This window comes from Oncorhynchus clarkii, chromosome 20, assembly GCF_045791955.1.
Source record: "Oncorhynchus clarkii lewisi isolate Uvic-CL-2024 chromosome 20, UVic_Ocla_1.0, whole genome shotgun sequence".
NCBI classification, from domain to species: Eukaryota; Metazoa; Chordata; class Actinopteri; order Salmoniformes; family Salmonidae; genus Oncorhynchus; species Oncorhynchus clarkii.
The window spans coordinates 29,952,054-29,968,714 of NC_092166.1; the positions used below are offsets into that span (position 1 = coordinate 29,952,054).

Here is a 16,661-nt window from a genome sequence, read left to right on the forward strand (position 1 = left end):
TTGAATCAGCTGTGTAGTTGAGTTTTTTTTTTCCCTAGCACATGCACCCAGTGGGGGCCCCAGGACCGAGTTAGGGAAACCCCGGTCTAGAATACTAAATAAAGCCTTGCTCACCAGAATGTCATAAATCGATAGAATTATCAATGCATCATCAACAACCTAGTTGACGTCGGAAAAGTGATTTAATTTCCTCTTCACTCACGAAGCGAGGGAATTTAGGGACCAGGGAGATTTCCAAATGACAGTTTGACCGGTTAAGGAACTGAAAAGATGTGATTAAGGAACTGAAAAGATGTGAAAACATATCCAACATGTTTCTTATGGTATTTCACTCATTCATTAGGCCTAAACAAGTCTTGTAACCTGAATTGATGCGTACACTGCTGTCCACGCACTTCTCTGTGCCTTGGCAAAATGTCTGTGTTACCATTGAACCACACCACATTTTGGAGCATATTCCACATCTATTTGTGAATTTTTCCTGCGACTTACATGCGGTAATGATAAATAGTCAAATAGATTCAAAGAGAACTGTAGACGGCATACCCCCACTATTGCTTTTGCCAGTACTTCATACCAAACCGCTCCATCTTATTTTCACCCCGGTCAATCTAAAAACCATATTGCATGAGAAGGTCCTAGAATCCATATTTTATGCAGTTTAAATAAGGCACTTTTTTCCAATTCAACAACAAAATAGACAAAAGCAGCCAATCCAGGTCCAATCTGTTCTCCTTTTCTCACCATATTGTCCCCTATAATAAAATCACAAGCATGCTGGCTTTCTAGAAACATCCAAGTTGAAGCCAGCTAAACGTTGACACCTAATTTAGGCACCACTTACAATATCTATAGCAGGTTGGACTTCTAATAGCTGTGTGGGAGAGGATAGATGATTACGTAAACAAGACATTTTAAACTTTAGAATTAGAAAGCAAACATCAACTTCTGTCAAATGGAACAGGGATTGACCAATGTTGATGGCCTGTGTGACAGACTGGCTAGCTAGCTTCTTCAGTGATGAGAGGGAAACAGCAGGGCTATTGACACCTTTTATAGACTAGCGGTCAAATGGGTATATCATCCTACCTGAGAAGAGCCTGAAGAAATGCCTCATATACATCTGCAATGACTGCGGTCCAAGATCTCAATAATGTCTCCAAGGCGTCTTCTCCATATTCTGTCTACCTTGTGTGAGAGCCATCACAGATCGAGTTTGACGTCATCATCACGAGCCAAATAAACGAGTAATTCGTGAGCGTTTAGACCGCATACTATACATAAGACTTCTACAGCTCGTCTGGCAATCTGCAACCAAATCCATGTTTAAAATTGACATAGAAAATAATCTAATTGTTTGATGAACGTGTTTTACAGTGGTAGCAGATTTAGCATTGCGAACTGTGCTTAATGAACGCCCCCAGCTAAATTAGCTATCTGCGCGCATGCGGATCGTGCAAACGCCAGAGAAAAAGCAGTTTGCAACGGTGTTGTGTACTTAGTTTTTCAAAAGTTTAGCTAGCTACATTTCTTCAAAATACTAAAAAGGCTACTCAACGTGCTTCTAACGTTAGCTTGCTATATAATCCAAGCGCTAGCTTTCTCGCCCGAGGCGAACGTGGAAGAGAACCAACCTGGCAGGACAGTCAGAAGGAAACTGCCTGGATGCAGATCAATACAGGGCCTAGCGCGCACGTGTAAACAAGCCTTTCATCGTTTAGCTTTATTACAACTCTGAAATAATGTTTGGTGCCTCGAGATCTGGGGGTGTAAGGGGAGGGCAAGACCAGTTCAACTGGGACGATGTGAAAGGCGATAAACACAGGGAAAACTACCTCGGTAAGTGGAGTAAAATGGGCATCCACCCATCGTCAACGTCAGTGCGGTGCTACAGTAGCTGTCTAGTTTACTATATTCGCCTTGCGAAATACTAGCCAACTGTTAAATCGGTCAATTTTATATACTAGTTAGATGCGTGTAAGTGCCAATGTATAATCAATAATGTAGCTAGCAATAGTAACGTTAGCTTGTAAACATTTCTCAATGCCACGTTCTTACCTTTTTCCTTATTGTAGTCCCTCATTACATTGCTTGTGTGTAACTCAGTATCTGCCTGAAACTTTGGTAAACCTAGTTATGTCGAACTTGAGAAAGTCAAACGCACACAGCTGACTCCAGTATTGAATACTGGCAAGGTCCATGGAGAGCGGCACGCACACTGTACTGCAGTTGGCCAGGGAATGTGATGCTGCCAGCTACGTAGCTAGTAGGCGCACAGATATAGAAGTAATCATAAATACACACACTATACTGAAATATAAACGCAACAATTTCATTGATTTTACTGAGTTACAGTTCATATGAGGAAACCATTCAAATTAAATAAAATCATTAGGCCCTAATCTATGGATTGCACATGTCTGGGAATACAAATATGCATCTGTTGGTCAGATACAGTACCTTACAAGAATGGGCCTCAGGATTTCGTCACGGTATTTTTGTGTATTCAAATTGCCGTTGATAAAATGCAATCTTGTTTGTTGTTCGTAGTTTATGCCAGCCCATACCATAACCCAAATCTTTCCCCAAGGTTGACATCAGCAATCTGCTCGGCCATATACGTGATCTGAGGTTGAGGCAGGTTGGATGTACTGCCACATTTTCTGAAACGTGTTAGAGGCGGTTTATGGTAGAATAATTAACATTCAATTATCTGGCAAAAGTTATGGTGGGCACTCCTGCAGTCAGCATGCCAATTGCACACTCTCTCACAACTTGAGCCGTCTGTGGCATTGTGTTGTATGTCAAAACTGCACATTGTAGTGGCCATTTTAGTGCACCTGTGTAATGGTCATGCTGTTTAATCAGCTTCTTGATATGCCGAACCTGTCAGGTGGATTAATTATCATGGCAAAGGACAAGTGCTCACGTAAAGGGATGTAAACAAATTTGTGCACAGCATTTGAGAGAAATACGATTTTTGTGCGTATTGAACATTTTTGGGATCTTTTATTTCAGCTCATGAAGCATGGCACCAACACTTTACATGTTGTGTTTATATTTTTTGTTCGGTGTACATGACCAAAGGTATGTGGACAGTCCTTCAAATGAGTGGATACTGCTATTTCAGCCACACCTGAAATCGTGCACCCAGTTATGCAATGTTCATATACAAATGTTGGCAGTAGAATGGCCTGTACTGAAGAGCTCAGTGACTTTCAACTTTGCACCGTCATAGGATGCCACCTTTTCAACAAGTCAGCTCATCAAATGTCTGCCCTGCTAGTGCTGTTATTGTGAAGTGGGTATGTCAAGGAGCAACAACGGCACAGCCGCAAAGTGGTAGGCCACACAAGCTTACAGAACAGGACCGCTGGTGTAAAAATCGTCTGTCCTTGGTTGCAACACTCACTACTGCATTCCAAACTGACGTTGCCTCTGGAAGAATGTTCAGCACAAGAACTGTTCGGGAGCTTCATGAAATGGGTTTCCGTGGTCGAGCAGCCACATGCAAGCCTAAGATCACCATGCACAATACCAAGCATTGGCAGGAGTGGTGTAAAGCTCGCCGCCATTGAACTCTGGAGCAGTGGAAACATGTTTCCTTGGCGTGATGATTCATGCTTCACCATCTGGCCGTCCATCGGACAAATCTGGGTTTGGCAGATGCCAGGAGAATGCTACCTGCACCAATGCATAGTGCCATCTGTAAAGTTTGGTGGAGGAGGAATAATGGTCTAGGGCTGTTTTTCATGGTTTGGCTAGGCCCCTTTGTTTCAGTGAAGAGAAATCTTAACGCGACAACATATGTCATTCAAGACGATTCTGTGCTTCCAACTTCGTGGCAACAGTTTGGGGAAAGCCCTTTCCCGTTTCATTATGACAATGCCCTCATGCACAAAGCAAGGTCCATACATAAATGGTTTGTTGAGATCAGTGTGGAAGAACTTGACTGGCCTGCACACAGCCCTGACCTCAACCCCATCGAATACCTTTGGGATTAATTGCAACACTGACTGTGAGCCAGGCCTAATCGCCCAACATAAGTCCCCGACCTCACTAATTCTCTTGTGGCTGAATGGAAGTCCCCGCAGGTATGTTCCAACATCTAGTGGAAAGCCTTCCCAGAAGAGTGTTATAGCAGCAAAGGGGGGAACATCTCTATATTAATGTCCATACTTTTGGAATGAGATGTTTGACGAGCAGGTGTCCACATACAGTACTTCTGGCCATGTATGTATGTCTGTGGAATGTATGCATGTATATATGTATGAATTGACTGACTTGAAGTGCTGTACAATTTTGAGATGTTCTCCAAATTAATACACTGGTCACGATAACTATTTTTCTAAGATTTTAAAACACTGCAGCCTGTTGCAAAATCTTAGATTTTTAGATATCACCCTGAGTAAGAATAGTTATGATAATCACTTCTGTGTTTGGAAAATCAAACATAATTAAACTTTATGTATAACTTCATTATTAAAGCCATGTCACTTTAACCATATCTACATGTACATACTACCTCAATCAGCCCGACTAACCGGTGTCTGTATATAGCCTTGTTACTGTATATAGCCTTGCTACTGTTATTTTTCACTGTCTTTTTACTGTTGTTTTATTTCTTTACTTACCTATTGTTCACCTAATACCTTTTTTGCACTATTGGTTAGAGCCTGTAAGTAAGCATTTCACTGTAAGGTCAACACATGTTGTATTCGGCGCACGTGACAAATAAACCTTGATTTGATTTGGGCATGCATGCTTGCATTTTAAGTATAGTTACATCCCCGTTATTGTATCATCCCCAGGGAACTCTCTTATGGCACCGGTGGGGCGATGGCAGAAAGGCAAAGATCTGACGTGGTATGCCAAAGACAAAAAAGGCGTTGTCAAGCCTATGTCAAGAGAAGAGGAGCTTGCCACTGTGAAAGCAGCAGAGCAAGAGGCACTGATGGCTGCCCTGTAAGAGGAACATCACACAAAAATAAGAACCTTACAGAAATATTAGAATAAAATGTCAAGCTAATGTCTTATTCTGTGTTTTCAGAGGCCACAAGAATATAAAGAGACAACCAACTGGCCTGACCAAAGAGGTGCTTCTTTTTTTCCTTCATAGTGTTTTTGAGACACATTTGTATTCTGTGCTAGATTGTATGTTTTGGATCACAATCATGTCTTTGTTTTATAGTATCACAACTGCATTAGAACAGGGAAGATAACGTTTCAATAAATCACATTTATTTAGATGTTTTTTTTTTGTTGCAGTTGTCACAGTGATTTACATTAACTAGACCAGATCCCAAATAGCAAGCATAATCCATTTCCAATCAAATTTGACCATACATTTTAGGGATGAGAACATGATTGCTTTAATTCCAATTGCAATGTGCCCAACAGGACCTTGCAGATGTGTGCAGGAGGGAGGATGTGGAAGCTGAGGACAGAGATGTGGATAGAGTCTCAGGCCTTGGAAGCTCTGGGTAACTGACTGCAATTTGCAAAAGTGTTAGGCTCTGATTCTGTATTACAGTTGGAGATTTCACCAACAAGAGATGAATGGTTTTCGAGCCACTATGGCTCTTGAGTTGTTTATGTATCCTCAGTTTAGAGATGTTTATTTTCTAAGCATTATCGCTCGTTAGACTCTATTTTTGTAGGAACATAGATGAGTCCATGGCCGAGTATCCCCTTAAAATTACAAATGGAGAAAAAAGGTGCTTGCCGTATTGGAGTGTACTAGTTGAGTAATTATTCATATGTTTTCTGTCATCAGTGCAACGTCACGGAAAATGGTGTTCTCCCAAAAGGAGAAGGAAGCTGCCAAAATTGGCTTGTCAGTCTTCACAGTAAGTTTATTTTCATGCTCTCTGTAGAACATCCAAACTCAGTTTAGCTATTCAGTATAGTACACAACAGCGTGTTGGTGTGTTAATCCATTTGTGTTAGCTACACATTAGTAGCCCAGTGGCATTTAAGATCGGGGAGGACACTTTTTATTTTTTTATTATGAACATGACCGTATTTCTATTACAGCATATTGGATGATTGTCATTCATATTCCATTCACCCAGCTCAATGTATTATCGATGGGTTTAGGCTACTACATGATACTTGAATTTGTCCTATATCCTATATTGTTACAACCTAACCTTCAAATGAAAGTTTGAGAGACAAATTGGTGTAATCAAGGTGACAGACGGTGATGCATTCAATACCTAGCCTGCATATAGCTGATCTGGGGCGTAATCATTAGTCCAAACAGTTGCAAAATGTTCAGTTTTGCAACTAAAATTAGAGTTTCTATTGGACAAATTTGGGTAGGTCCATCCCGTTTGGTTCCGTTTGCTTCCATTTAAGAAATCCACGATTCTAAAATGGATTGTCTACTCAGGGATAACAGGGCGATGAAGTAGTCGGAGCTAGACATACAAAGTCGTAGCATGCATGAAAATCTAATATTTTCGGAGATTCCTGAGGACGCATCCAATAATCCAGAGGGCAGGATCAGAGAATTCATGCAATCCACCTTGAAACTTCCTCTAGAGACTGTAAACAAGGTTGCTTTTCACCGTGGACACAGACTTTGAGTTCGGCGCAACAAGACCAAGGGTACCCGACCGATCATTGCAAAATTTGAACACCACCAACAAAAGGAGCTGATCAACAGCAGGGGAAAGGGGCTTAAAGGGACCAAATTCGGTCTCGATGACCAATTTCCACAGGAGATAAACGAACACCGCAAGAGACTGTATCCTGTACAGAGGCAACAGAGGGAGAGGGGTAAGCATGCCTTTCTCATTGTGGACAAACGCTTTATAGATGGACAGCTATTCCGAGACAGCTCCATAACACCATGGCTGTACTAAATTCTACAGGGACTTCAGGTTATGAAAAATAAAGAAGGTAACGTTATGGGAACTGTAAAAAAATATCTGAACACTGAAGAGGATATGAACACACACGTATTCAATTACATGTTCACTTACACATACGGACTAATACATATACACTTGATCTCGCTCTTCTCTTTCTCTCTTTTCTCCCTCACCTCTCTCGATTGTCGAACTGTTCTATAATTTAACATGGTTCTTGTTTATCTTTTCTGTCTTTATCTACATGTTTACAACGAGCAAGGGGAAGATCTCAGAATAGGGACATTTGGGGAATAATAACATTGTATGGGGATACATTTGTACTGTAGTGAAGCCGTCTCTATAGTAATGCAAGGTCTCTTTCATGATCATGTGAAACGTCAATTGCTATGGAAATGCAAGGATGTGTTTTTCAATGATGTTAAAGGTAATTATGATGCAACTATGATGGTGATACAATATGGATTGCAATTATCATCTTGAATATTAAGGCTATATGCACTACATGTTACACACATAGACACTCAACCATGCAAATCACACATAGTCTTACTCTTATACAGAGATCGTACACACTCACTAAATCACATCCAATAAACACATCAACTTACTCATTTACTACACACATAATATCTTGTCTCAATTTTCTAACATATGTGGTATTGGCTCACAGGCAAACAGACAAGGGCATAAAACATATATTGCTAGAACCAATTTTTTTTAAATTCTAGATATCAGACATTTGAAAGCTCTAGTTTTGACCGTCATAATACCTCTGATGGCAGTAACTTTACAAGCACTAATTATGGTTTATTTAGACTGAGAATAGTATCTAGTTATGGTAAGGGTGAAATAAGTATAGCCAGTTATAATTGTAACGGTTTAGCAGATTATTAAAAAAAAGATCAGTCTTTATGTGGCTAAAAGAAAAGGAATATAACATATACTGTTTACAGGAAACTCACTCTACATCCTTAGATTAAGTTGTGTGGAAAAAATAATGGGGTGGTGAAATAATTTTCTGTCATGGACAAAGGAACTCAAAAGGTGTGATGATATTAATTTAACAAAAATGAATGTGCAAATAGTTAGGAATGATTCAAAAGGAAGGTGGATCTTTTTGAATATGAAAGTGCGAAGGCCAAATTACAGAGAACTTTGAGGCTATTAAATCCTTTCAGTCTGGAAAAAACCCAGGGCTTGATGGCATACCGGTAGAAGTATATCAAGCCTTTTTTTTTATACTCCATTGTTCGCTTGTTTTAACTGCTCCTATAGAAATGGAAGTCTGTCAGGTACTCAGCCGGATGGTCTGATTTCACTATTATTCAAACAAGACCCAGATGGCAAATATAAAGACCCAGTCTATCTAAAAAAAAAAAACTGGAGGCCCCTTACACTTCAATGTTGTGATGCAAAATACTAGCAAAATGCTAGTATTATTTTACCAGGTATTGTTCATCCTGATCAGACAGGTTTTTTACATGGACGATACATTGGAGATAATATGCGACAAATACTAGAAATAATAGAACATCATGAAACCTCTAAGAAGCCAGGCCTGGTATTTATAGCGGATTTTGAAAAGGCCTTTGATAAAGTAAGACTGGATTTTATTTTTTTCAATTTCGGTGATTCTCTTATAAAATGGGTAAAAGTAATGAATAGCAACCCCTGGTGTAAAATAGTAAATAACGACTACTTCGCATAGTTTTGAATTGTCAAGAGGAGTTAAACAAGGGTGTCCGCTGTCACCATATCTATTCGCTATGGCCATCGAAATGCTAGCTATTAAAATCATATCCAATGACAACATTATATGATTAGAAATCCAAGGCTTAAAAACAAAGGTGTCCATGTATGCCGATGACTCAATTTTTAAATTAAGTCTGCAAGCTAGATCCCTGCAATGTCTCATTGAAGATATAGATAGGTTTTAGTCCAGAAAAGTTAATTATGATAAGTGTACAATATTACGTAATGGCTCTTTAAAAAATACAACTTTTACATTACCCTGCAGTTTACCTATAATATGGGCAGACGGTGAAGTAGACATACTTGGTATTCATATCACAAAATATATAAATAAGCTCTCCACAATGAATTTCAATAGAAAACTTAGAAATACTTGTCTATTTATGGAAAAATTGCCCTGATTAACTCCATAGTCAAATCTGTTTACTCACTTTCTTATGGCGCTGCCTACTCCTGATGGTTCATTTTTCAAATCATATGAGCAAAAATATTTTGCTTTATCTGGGATGCTAAACCAGACTAAATAAAGCGTGCCTATCTATATAATGAATATGAATTGGGTGAGTTGAGTTTATTAAATATAAAAGCACTAAACCTCTTTCTAAAAGCTTCACTTATTCAAAAGTTTTACTTGAACCTTAAATGGTTCTCAAGTAGATTACTAAGAAAAGCTCATCCATTGTTTAAAAATAGCCTTTGTGCAGATTGCCATGTCTCATTTAAGATTAATTGAAAATTATACTTTTTTTCAAAGCATTGCAGAGCTAGCTACAAATTTAATTTCATTCCCCCTGAAAAGATAGAACAAATATTATGGCAGAACTCAAATGTGCTGGTTGTTAAAATACCTGTATTTATGGGAAATATGTTTGAAAAGGGTATTTTGTTCTAAAATTATGTTGTAAATTGGAATGGTAGAATTATATCTTTCATGGAGTTATCAGAATTGTACGGGAAGGTCTGCTCAATCCAAGAGTACAACCAATTGATTACAGCATTACCTAAAAAATGGAGGAAGCAGGTGGCAGCGGGAGGAAGTAGGGAACTGGTCTGTCTGCCCAATATAAAGGATCAAAACTGGCAGAGGAATAAAACTGACATAAATAGGAAAGTATACCAGTTTCATTTGAGGACCAGTATGTTGACAACTGTGCCATACAGATTGCAAAATAGTTGGGAAGAGATTTTTGATCTACTGATTCCATGGTACAGGGTTATTGAGTTGATATATAAAACGACTCAAGATTCAAGACTTCGTGCTTTTCAGCTAAAATTATTATATAGAATTCTTGCCACCAACAAAACGTTGAATATTTGGGGCATAAAATCATCGAAGCTCTGCAGATTTTGTTGTCTCAGGTTCAGGAATGGCTGAAAATGCATAACATTGATCCAAAATTGACCCTAGAAATAGTACTGTTAGGAGAACTGCAGTCCATTACTAATATACTAATACTCTTAGTAAAAACATTTATCTTCAACTCGCAATCTGTGGATTCTATTCGATTAGATAGATTTAAATCTTATGTTAAACAGCATAGTTGAAAGATATATGTTGCGTAGAAATCCGAAGAGGGTGGCCAGCAGAGGTAGGTGGGATGGGCTGAGTGAAGCTGAGGGTTGGGGATGTGGAATTGGAGACAAGTGGGAGTGGAGTTGCTGCAAATATGCACACACACACACACATGTAAATGGTGCCAGACATGCACTCAAACATATACAGTTGGCCTTGCTGTTATGATTTTAGTCATCTTTGTTGTCCTTTGTTTTGCATAGTTTTCTTTTTTTTCTTTGTTCTTGCTTGTTCATTTTCTTGGTTGTTGGTGCATGTGGGGAGGGTTCTTGGGGGTGGGGAGTGGAATTTATTTAAATGTTGTCATTTTCGGTCTCGGATGTTTGTGGGACAGCTGTGGTGGGGATCTTGGAGGGATCTTGGATGCTTCTGTGTGTCGCTCTGAATGGGAGTCTGTTGGATGACTGGTGTGGTGTAGATGTTGAGCGGCTTTACTGCAAGTATATTGCATGTTTTGGATATTGTCTTTTTTTTAAAGATTTTTAAAAAGAAACGTTTTGAAACAGAATCGTCAGAATGTACATACACTTGAATGAGTTGCAGTGTTGGATAGCCTTCATCCAGCTAGCTAACATAAATAGCATTATTCTCTGTCTTGGTTGTTGAGTAGGCTAAATTAGCTTCATTAGCTAAGTGAAAGGTAAACTAAGAAGAAGAGAAACATACTAAATATAGCTAGAAATTCATTTGTTCAAAACTGCTAAACTATCTTTCTCTGGGTCAATTACTCACTACACATTATGCACTGCAGTGGTAGCTAGCTGTAGCTTATGCTTTCGGTATTGGATTAATTCTCTGATCCTTTGATTGGATAGACATGACAGTTTATGCTGCAAGCGCTCTGATAGGTTGGAAGTTGTCATAATAACTGTTTAAGTCTATGAAAGGGGGTGAGAACCATGAGCCTTCTAGGTTTTGTTATGAAATCAATATACCCAGAGGAGGACGAAAAATAGCTGTCCACCGGCTACACTATTGAACTATCGAGAAGATGCTGTTGAGGCTACTATAGACATAAATTGTAAAACAGTCTTTTAATCAGTTATTTGGTGACGTTAATATATTTATTATAGTTGTATCTAAAAATGATCACTTTGAAGTTTTATGAAATGAAATTCACTGATGGTCCCCTTGTTCCTCTGAGGAGCCGCCACTGGTGTAGCTACATGATTTATACAGCTTGGGAATTGATGCTGTAATAGACATGTTACATGATTATGGTCATAATAGAGAGCGCTATTTTCACAGCACCATAAAACAGAAGGGAAGTCCGGAAGCCAGGAAGCCTTCGCCAGAAAGATGTCTGAGAACACAGAGAAACAGGACATGGATCAAAGGTAACGTCTTATTGATCACAAATTGTGTTGACAAGCGATTCCCTGAGGTACATTTCTTCCATTACTGTCCAAACAAAAAATATATATAATCAAGACTTGTCTGTTATACTTTCCCATCATAGACATGAGAGCAGCAAAAAGAAGAAAAAGGAAAAGAGAAAAAAAAAGGAAAAGAAGAAGAAGAAAAGGCAGAGAAGAGACTCTTCCTCCTCTTCAGGTTCAGACAATGACAGTAAAAGGTTAGCGTGTTTCTGCCTTTTTAACCTACCAGTCATGTGTACATATTATCCCTATGCCTTTTTAAAATGATAATGCAACATTTATCACAAACTGTGAACAGTACATGGCGCCGACAGAGCTGGTCGCCTCGCGTTCTTAGGAAACTATGCAGTATTTTTTTTTTTTTTTTGTGTGTATTATTTCTTACACTGGAAATCTTTCTTACCCCAGGAAATCTTAAGTCTTATTACATACAGCCAGGAAGAACTATTGGATATAAGAGCAATGTCAGCTTGACAACATTACAACCAGGAATATGACTTTCCCGAAGCAGATCCTCTGTTTGGACCCCCACCCAGGGCAATGGATTGATCCCAGTAGTTTGACCCAAAACAACGGCGCTGCAGAAGGGGCAGATGGAGCGGTCTTCTGGTCAGACTCCGTAGACGTGCACATCGCTCACCGCTCCCGAGTGGACATTGGCGAGTACTAAAGTCTTTTGACAACAAGGTCAATTAAATTCCAGCAAGGGATGCCTTCCAGAGAGACATCAGAGATTGTAACATTCTCTGTTTCATGGAAACATGGCTCACTCGGGATACGTTATCAGAGTCGGTACAGCCACACGGTTTTTTCACGCATCGCGCAGACAGAAACATCTATCTGGTAACAAGGGCGGGTATGCCTTATGATTAATGAGTTGTGGTGTGATCATAACAACATACAGGAACTCTAGTCCATTTGTTCACCTGACCTAAAATTCCTTACAATCAAATCCCGACCGCATTATCTACCAAGAGAATTCTATTTGACTATAATCACAGCCGTGTATATCCCCCTCCCCCACACAGACACCTTGACGGCCCTGAAAGAACTTCATTGGACTCAATGTAAACTGGAAACCACATATCCTGAGGCTGCATTTATTATAGCTGGGGGTTTTAACAAAGCTAATCTGAAAACAAGGTTCCCTAAATTCTATCAGCATATCGAAAGCGCGACCCCAGGCTGGCAGCATTCTGGATCATTGCCACTCTAACTTCCGCGACACATACAAAGCCCTCCCTCGCCCTTCTTTCGGCAAATCTGACCACAACTCCATTTTGTGCTCCCAGCCTATAGACAGAAAATAATTCAGGAAACGCCCATGCTCAAGTCTGTTCAACGCTGGTCCGACAATCTGATTCCATGCTTCAAGATTCAAAACACTCACTTCCATCATCATGAAGTGCTTTGAGAGACTAGCCAAGGATCATATCACCTCCACACTACCTGACAAACTTGACCCACTCCATTTTGCTTACTGCCCCAATAGGTCCATAGACGACGCAATCACACTACACACTGCCCTAACCCATCTGGACAAGAGGAATACCTATGTAAGAATGCTGTTCATCGATTACAGCTCAGCATTTAACACCATTGTTGCCTCAAAACTCGTCATTAAGCTTGAGACCCTGGGTCTCGACCCCCGCCCTGTGCAACTGGGTCCTGGACTTTGACGGGCCGCCCCCAGGTGATGAGGGTAGGAAACATCTCCACCCCGCTGATCCTCAATACTTGGGCCCACAAGGGTGCGTTCTCATTCTCAGCCCTCTCCTGTACTCCCTGTTCACCCATGACTGCGTGGCCATGCACGCCTCCAACTCAATCCTCAAGTTTGCAGACGACACTACAGTGGTAGGCTTGATTACCAACAATGACGAGACGGCCTACAGGGAGGAGGTGAGGGCCCTCGGAGTGTGGTGTCAGGAAAATAACCTCGCACTCAACGTCAACAAAACAAAGGAGATGATCGTGGACTTCAGGAAACATCCGAGGGAGCACCCCCCTATCCACATCGACGGGACAGTAGTGGAGAAGGTGGAAAGTTTTAAGTTCCTCAGCGTACACATCACGGACAAACTGAAATGGTCCACCCACACAGACAGCGTGGTGAAGAAGGTGCAACAGCGCCTCCTCAACCTCCAGGAGGCTGAAGAAAACACTAAAACTTACAGATGCACAATCTTGAGCATCCTGTCGGGCTGTATCGCCGCCTGGTACGGAAACTACTCCGCCCACAACCGTAAGGCTCTCCAGAGGGTAGTGAGGTCTGCACAACGCATCACCGGGAGAAAACTACCTGCCCTCCAGGACACCTACACCACTCGATGTCACAGGAAGGCCAAAAAGATAATCAAGGACAACAACCACCCGAGCCACTGCCTGTTCACCCCGCTATCATCCAGAAGGCGAGGTCAGTACAGGTGCATCAAAGCTGGGACCGAGAGACTGAAAAACAGCTTCTATCTCAAGGCCATCAGACTGTTAAACAGGCATCACTAACATTGAGTGGCTGCTGACACCATACTGACTCAAATCTCTAGCCACTTTTAATAATTAAATCAGATGTAATAAATGTATCACTAGTCACTTTAAACAATGCCACTTTATATCATGTTTACATACCCTACATTACTCATCTCATATGTATATACTGTACTCTATGCCATATATTGCATCTTGCCTTTGCCGCACAGCCATCGCTCATCCATATATTTCTATGTACATATTCTTATTCATTCCTTTACACTTGTGTGTATAATGTAGTGGTTGTGAAATTGTTAGATTACTTGTTAGATATTACTGCACTGTCGGAACTAGAAGCACAAGCATTTCGCTACACTCGCATTAACATCTGCTAACCATGTGTATGTGACCAGTAAAATTTGATTTGACACCAAAGTCCTAATAATGCTACAAGACAAGTCTTTGCACTAGAGGGCGCTAAATCACTGTTGCAGGGGGAGGTAAAGCTGGTTTTTGGTTCCATCTCAAAAGCTGTGTTTTTGTGGCAAACTACAAAAGTTCTGTCAACCATTAAACTTTGTATGCTTGGTCGAAATATAGAACAGGTTGTAGCTACCCTTACTAAGGATGTGTCAGTTAATGTGTGTGTACTACAGGACAATGATGAAAAAGGAGTCTTAGGATGTTTAGCAACAGGAAGCGGTAGTCTTGTGAAATTCTAAAATGGGTGTAGGGTTGATTTGAACTGAGTGAATGCATCATCCAGCCCATGTAATGCTTATCTTGTTTTTTGGGCGGTGGGGCGGGGGAGACCTTATTCATTATTCTCTTATGGAACCCAAATAGTTATCATCCTCATAGAAAGGTAAAGGTTTGTATCATAACATTAAGTGTATCTCTGCTTTATCTTCCTCAGCCAGCTCTCACAACAGCTTACTTTGACCCCCACCTACTAGTCCCAATCATTGACTCTGTGTGTGTGTGTTTTACTCCTCAGGCACAGAAAGGACCACCATCATCATAATCCATCATGCCTCAGTCAGACTGGAGCCAGACCCCATGACAGCCATTCAAGGGGGGGGCCAAAGGGCGAGCGCCACCCCTCCTCCTCCCAACGACGCCAGCAGAGGCATGACACAGACTCCTCCGACAGGGGGTCCCCTGTCCCTCGTCACCGTGCTAGCCACAAGGCAGCCCCTGCTGCTCCTACACAAAGCCACAGGCGGCGCCATGACACAGACTCGGACGATTAAGTTCCCCCCTAACCCCACAATCAGACACACGCAGAGGGAGAGGAGCCCTCTAGTCCACAGCAGAGCAGCTTGACTGGTCTATGGACTGTCCTCATGTACCTCTGGACTGGACTCAGTGGGCTGTGGTTGAGAACAGTGTGTCAATCTGTAGGCTACTCTTCAAACCACCCGCAGGCTTGTGGCCTTGTTGGAACTGATTGTCGTTTTTATCTGTTGAATTTGTGTCTTGGTTATCTTATTCTGAACCAGTACAAATGTATTTTATGATCTAGCTACCAAAATTGAAGGACATTTTGCCACTATTCATGCAAGTAAATCAGGGACTAGTTAAGTACTGAAAGCAAGATAAGTAGATGTGTACTTGGTGCTGAAATTAAGTTACTGTCAATAAAAACTATTGCTGTCCAAAATATATAATTTTGATGTCACACTTGCCCATACCACCACCAGCTAAAAAAAAAGAAAAGAAAAGTGGGCCAACAACTGTCACCTATTTGGTTTGTCGCTCTTGGTCATCTGTTGAAAATCCTCTCATTCCGATGCTTATGGTCTCCAATACCCCTCTCCATCCCACTGTGCCTCCTGCACTACTCAGCAGCTTTGCTCCTTTTCTTTCTTCAATCAAGCCAGAACTCCTTTGTCCCCATCCCTCCATTCTGTTCTAGGTTCAGCTCCCTGCCTCTCTGGCTGTGGTGAGATACCATTGGAATGCACTCCAGTGGTCATAATGGAGTATAGTGTTTGCGTTTGCCTTGAATTGGCTCTGAAAGGGGCATTCTGCTGGCTGGCACCTGGGGGTGCACTAAAAAGAGCAAGGCATTCACAAAGGAAAGTGCAAAAAACCAGGCTGGTCCTTTATATGGCCGAGTACCGTTAGGACCACCACACACAAACCAAGCTGATGGACCAGCAGGAGAGGAGGCAGAGACAAAGCCATCCTCTAAGGGACCTGAGAGTCCTGCCCCTCCCTCTTCTACCATACTCTCCTGCCATGTTTTATAGGCTTGGCTGCGTTAACCATGGCAGCCTAATCAACCTGAAAGAGCGTTGTCCTAGATTGCTCCCCAATTATTGCCTGCCTCCCCTGGTGCAGACCCCAACATAACAGACAGACAGGCCCCACTATCTCCATTTGTCACTTATTCAACACCAGTTTTGGGTAGTTAGTTGGCTGTCATCCTTTGACTAACCTACTCCCTTAGTCCCAGGTCATGCATGGGGTTAGAGTAGAGGAGGCTGTGACACCAAAGTACAGGCCTTGTCCATTTTTAGAGGATGTGAAGTCATCTTGAATTCAAACAGTCAATGGGGAGAGGCTTGATTTAACTTGTAGGCATGGGGTAGGGACAGTTTCTAA

The 16,661-nt window shown here is 41.2% G+C and overlaps 2 protein-coding genes across 3 annotated transcripts in view; one reads left to right on the forward strand and one right to left on the reverse strand.

Annotated features, from left to right (window-relative positions):
• The window catches only part of LOC139376192 (guanylate kinase 1a), a 24,976-nt gene extending 22,726 nt beyond the window's left edge, over nucleotides 1-2,250 (reverse strand). The window contains exon 1 of one of the 2 annotated variants that reach the window (XM_071118476.1): nucleotides 2,059-2,250. In XM_071118476.1, the coding sequence (XP_070974577.1) occupies nucleotides 2,059-2,083 (25 nt within the window). In that variant the 5' untranslated portion in view covers nucleotides 2,084-2,250. Of the gene's footprint in view, nucleotides 1-1,089; nucleotides 1,219-2,058 lie in introns of those variants that run through there. The other variant, XM_071118475.1, reaches the window with a different exon arrangement.
• c20h1orf35 (chromosome 20 C1orf35 homolog) lies at nucleotides 1,208-15,716 on the forward strand. The gene is made up of 8 exons (XM_071118473.1): nucleotides 1,208-1,839; nucleotides 4,812-4,965; nucleotides 5,051-5,096; nucleotides 5,401-5,483; nucleotides 5,777-5,849; nucleotides 11,452-11,540; nucleotides 11,663-11,779; nucleotides 15,049-15,716. Exons 1-8 carry the CDS (start codon nucleotides 1,743-1,745, stop codon nucleotides 15,302-15,304), a joined length of 915 nt encoding a protein of 304 aa, XP_070974574.1. The 5' UTR covers nucleotides 1,208-1,742; the 3' UTR covers nucleotides 15,305-15,716.
• The last annotated feature ends 945 nt before the right edge of the window (nucleotides 15,717-16,661 follow it).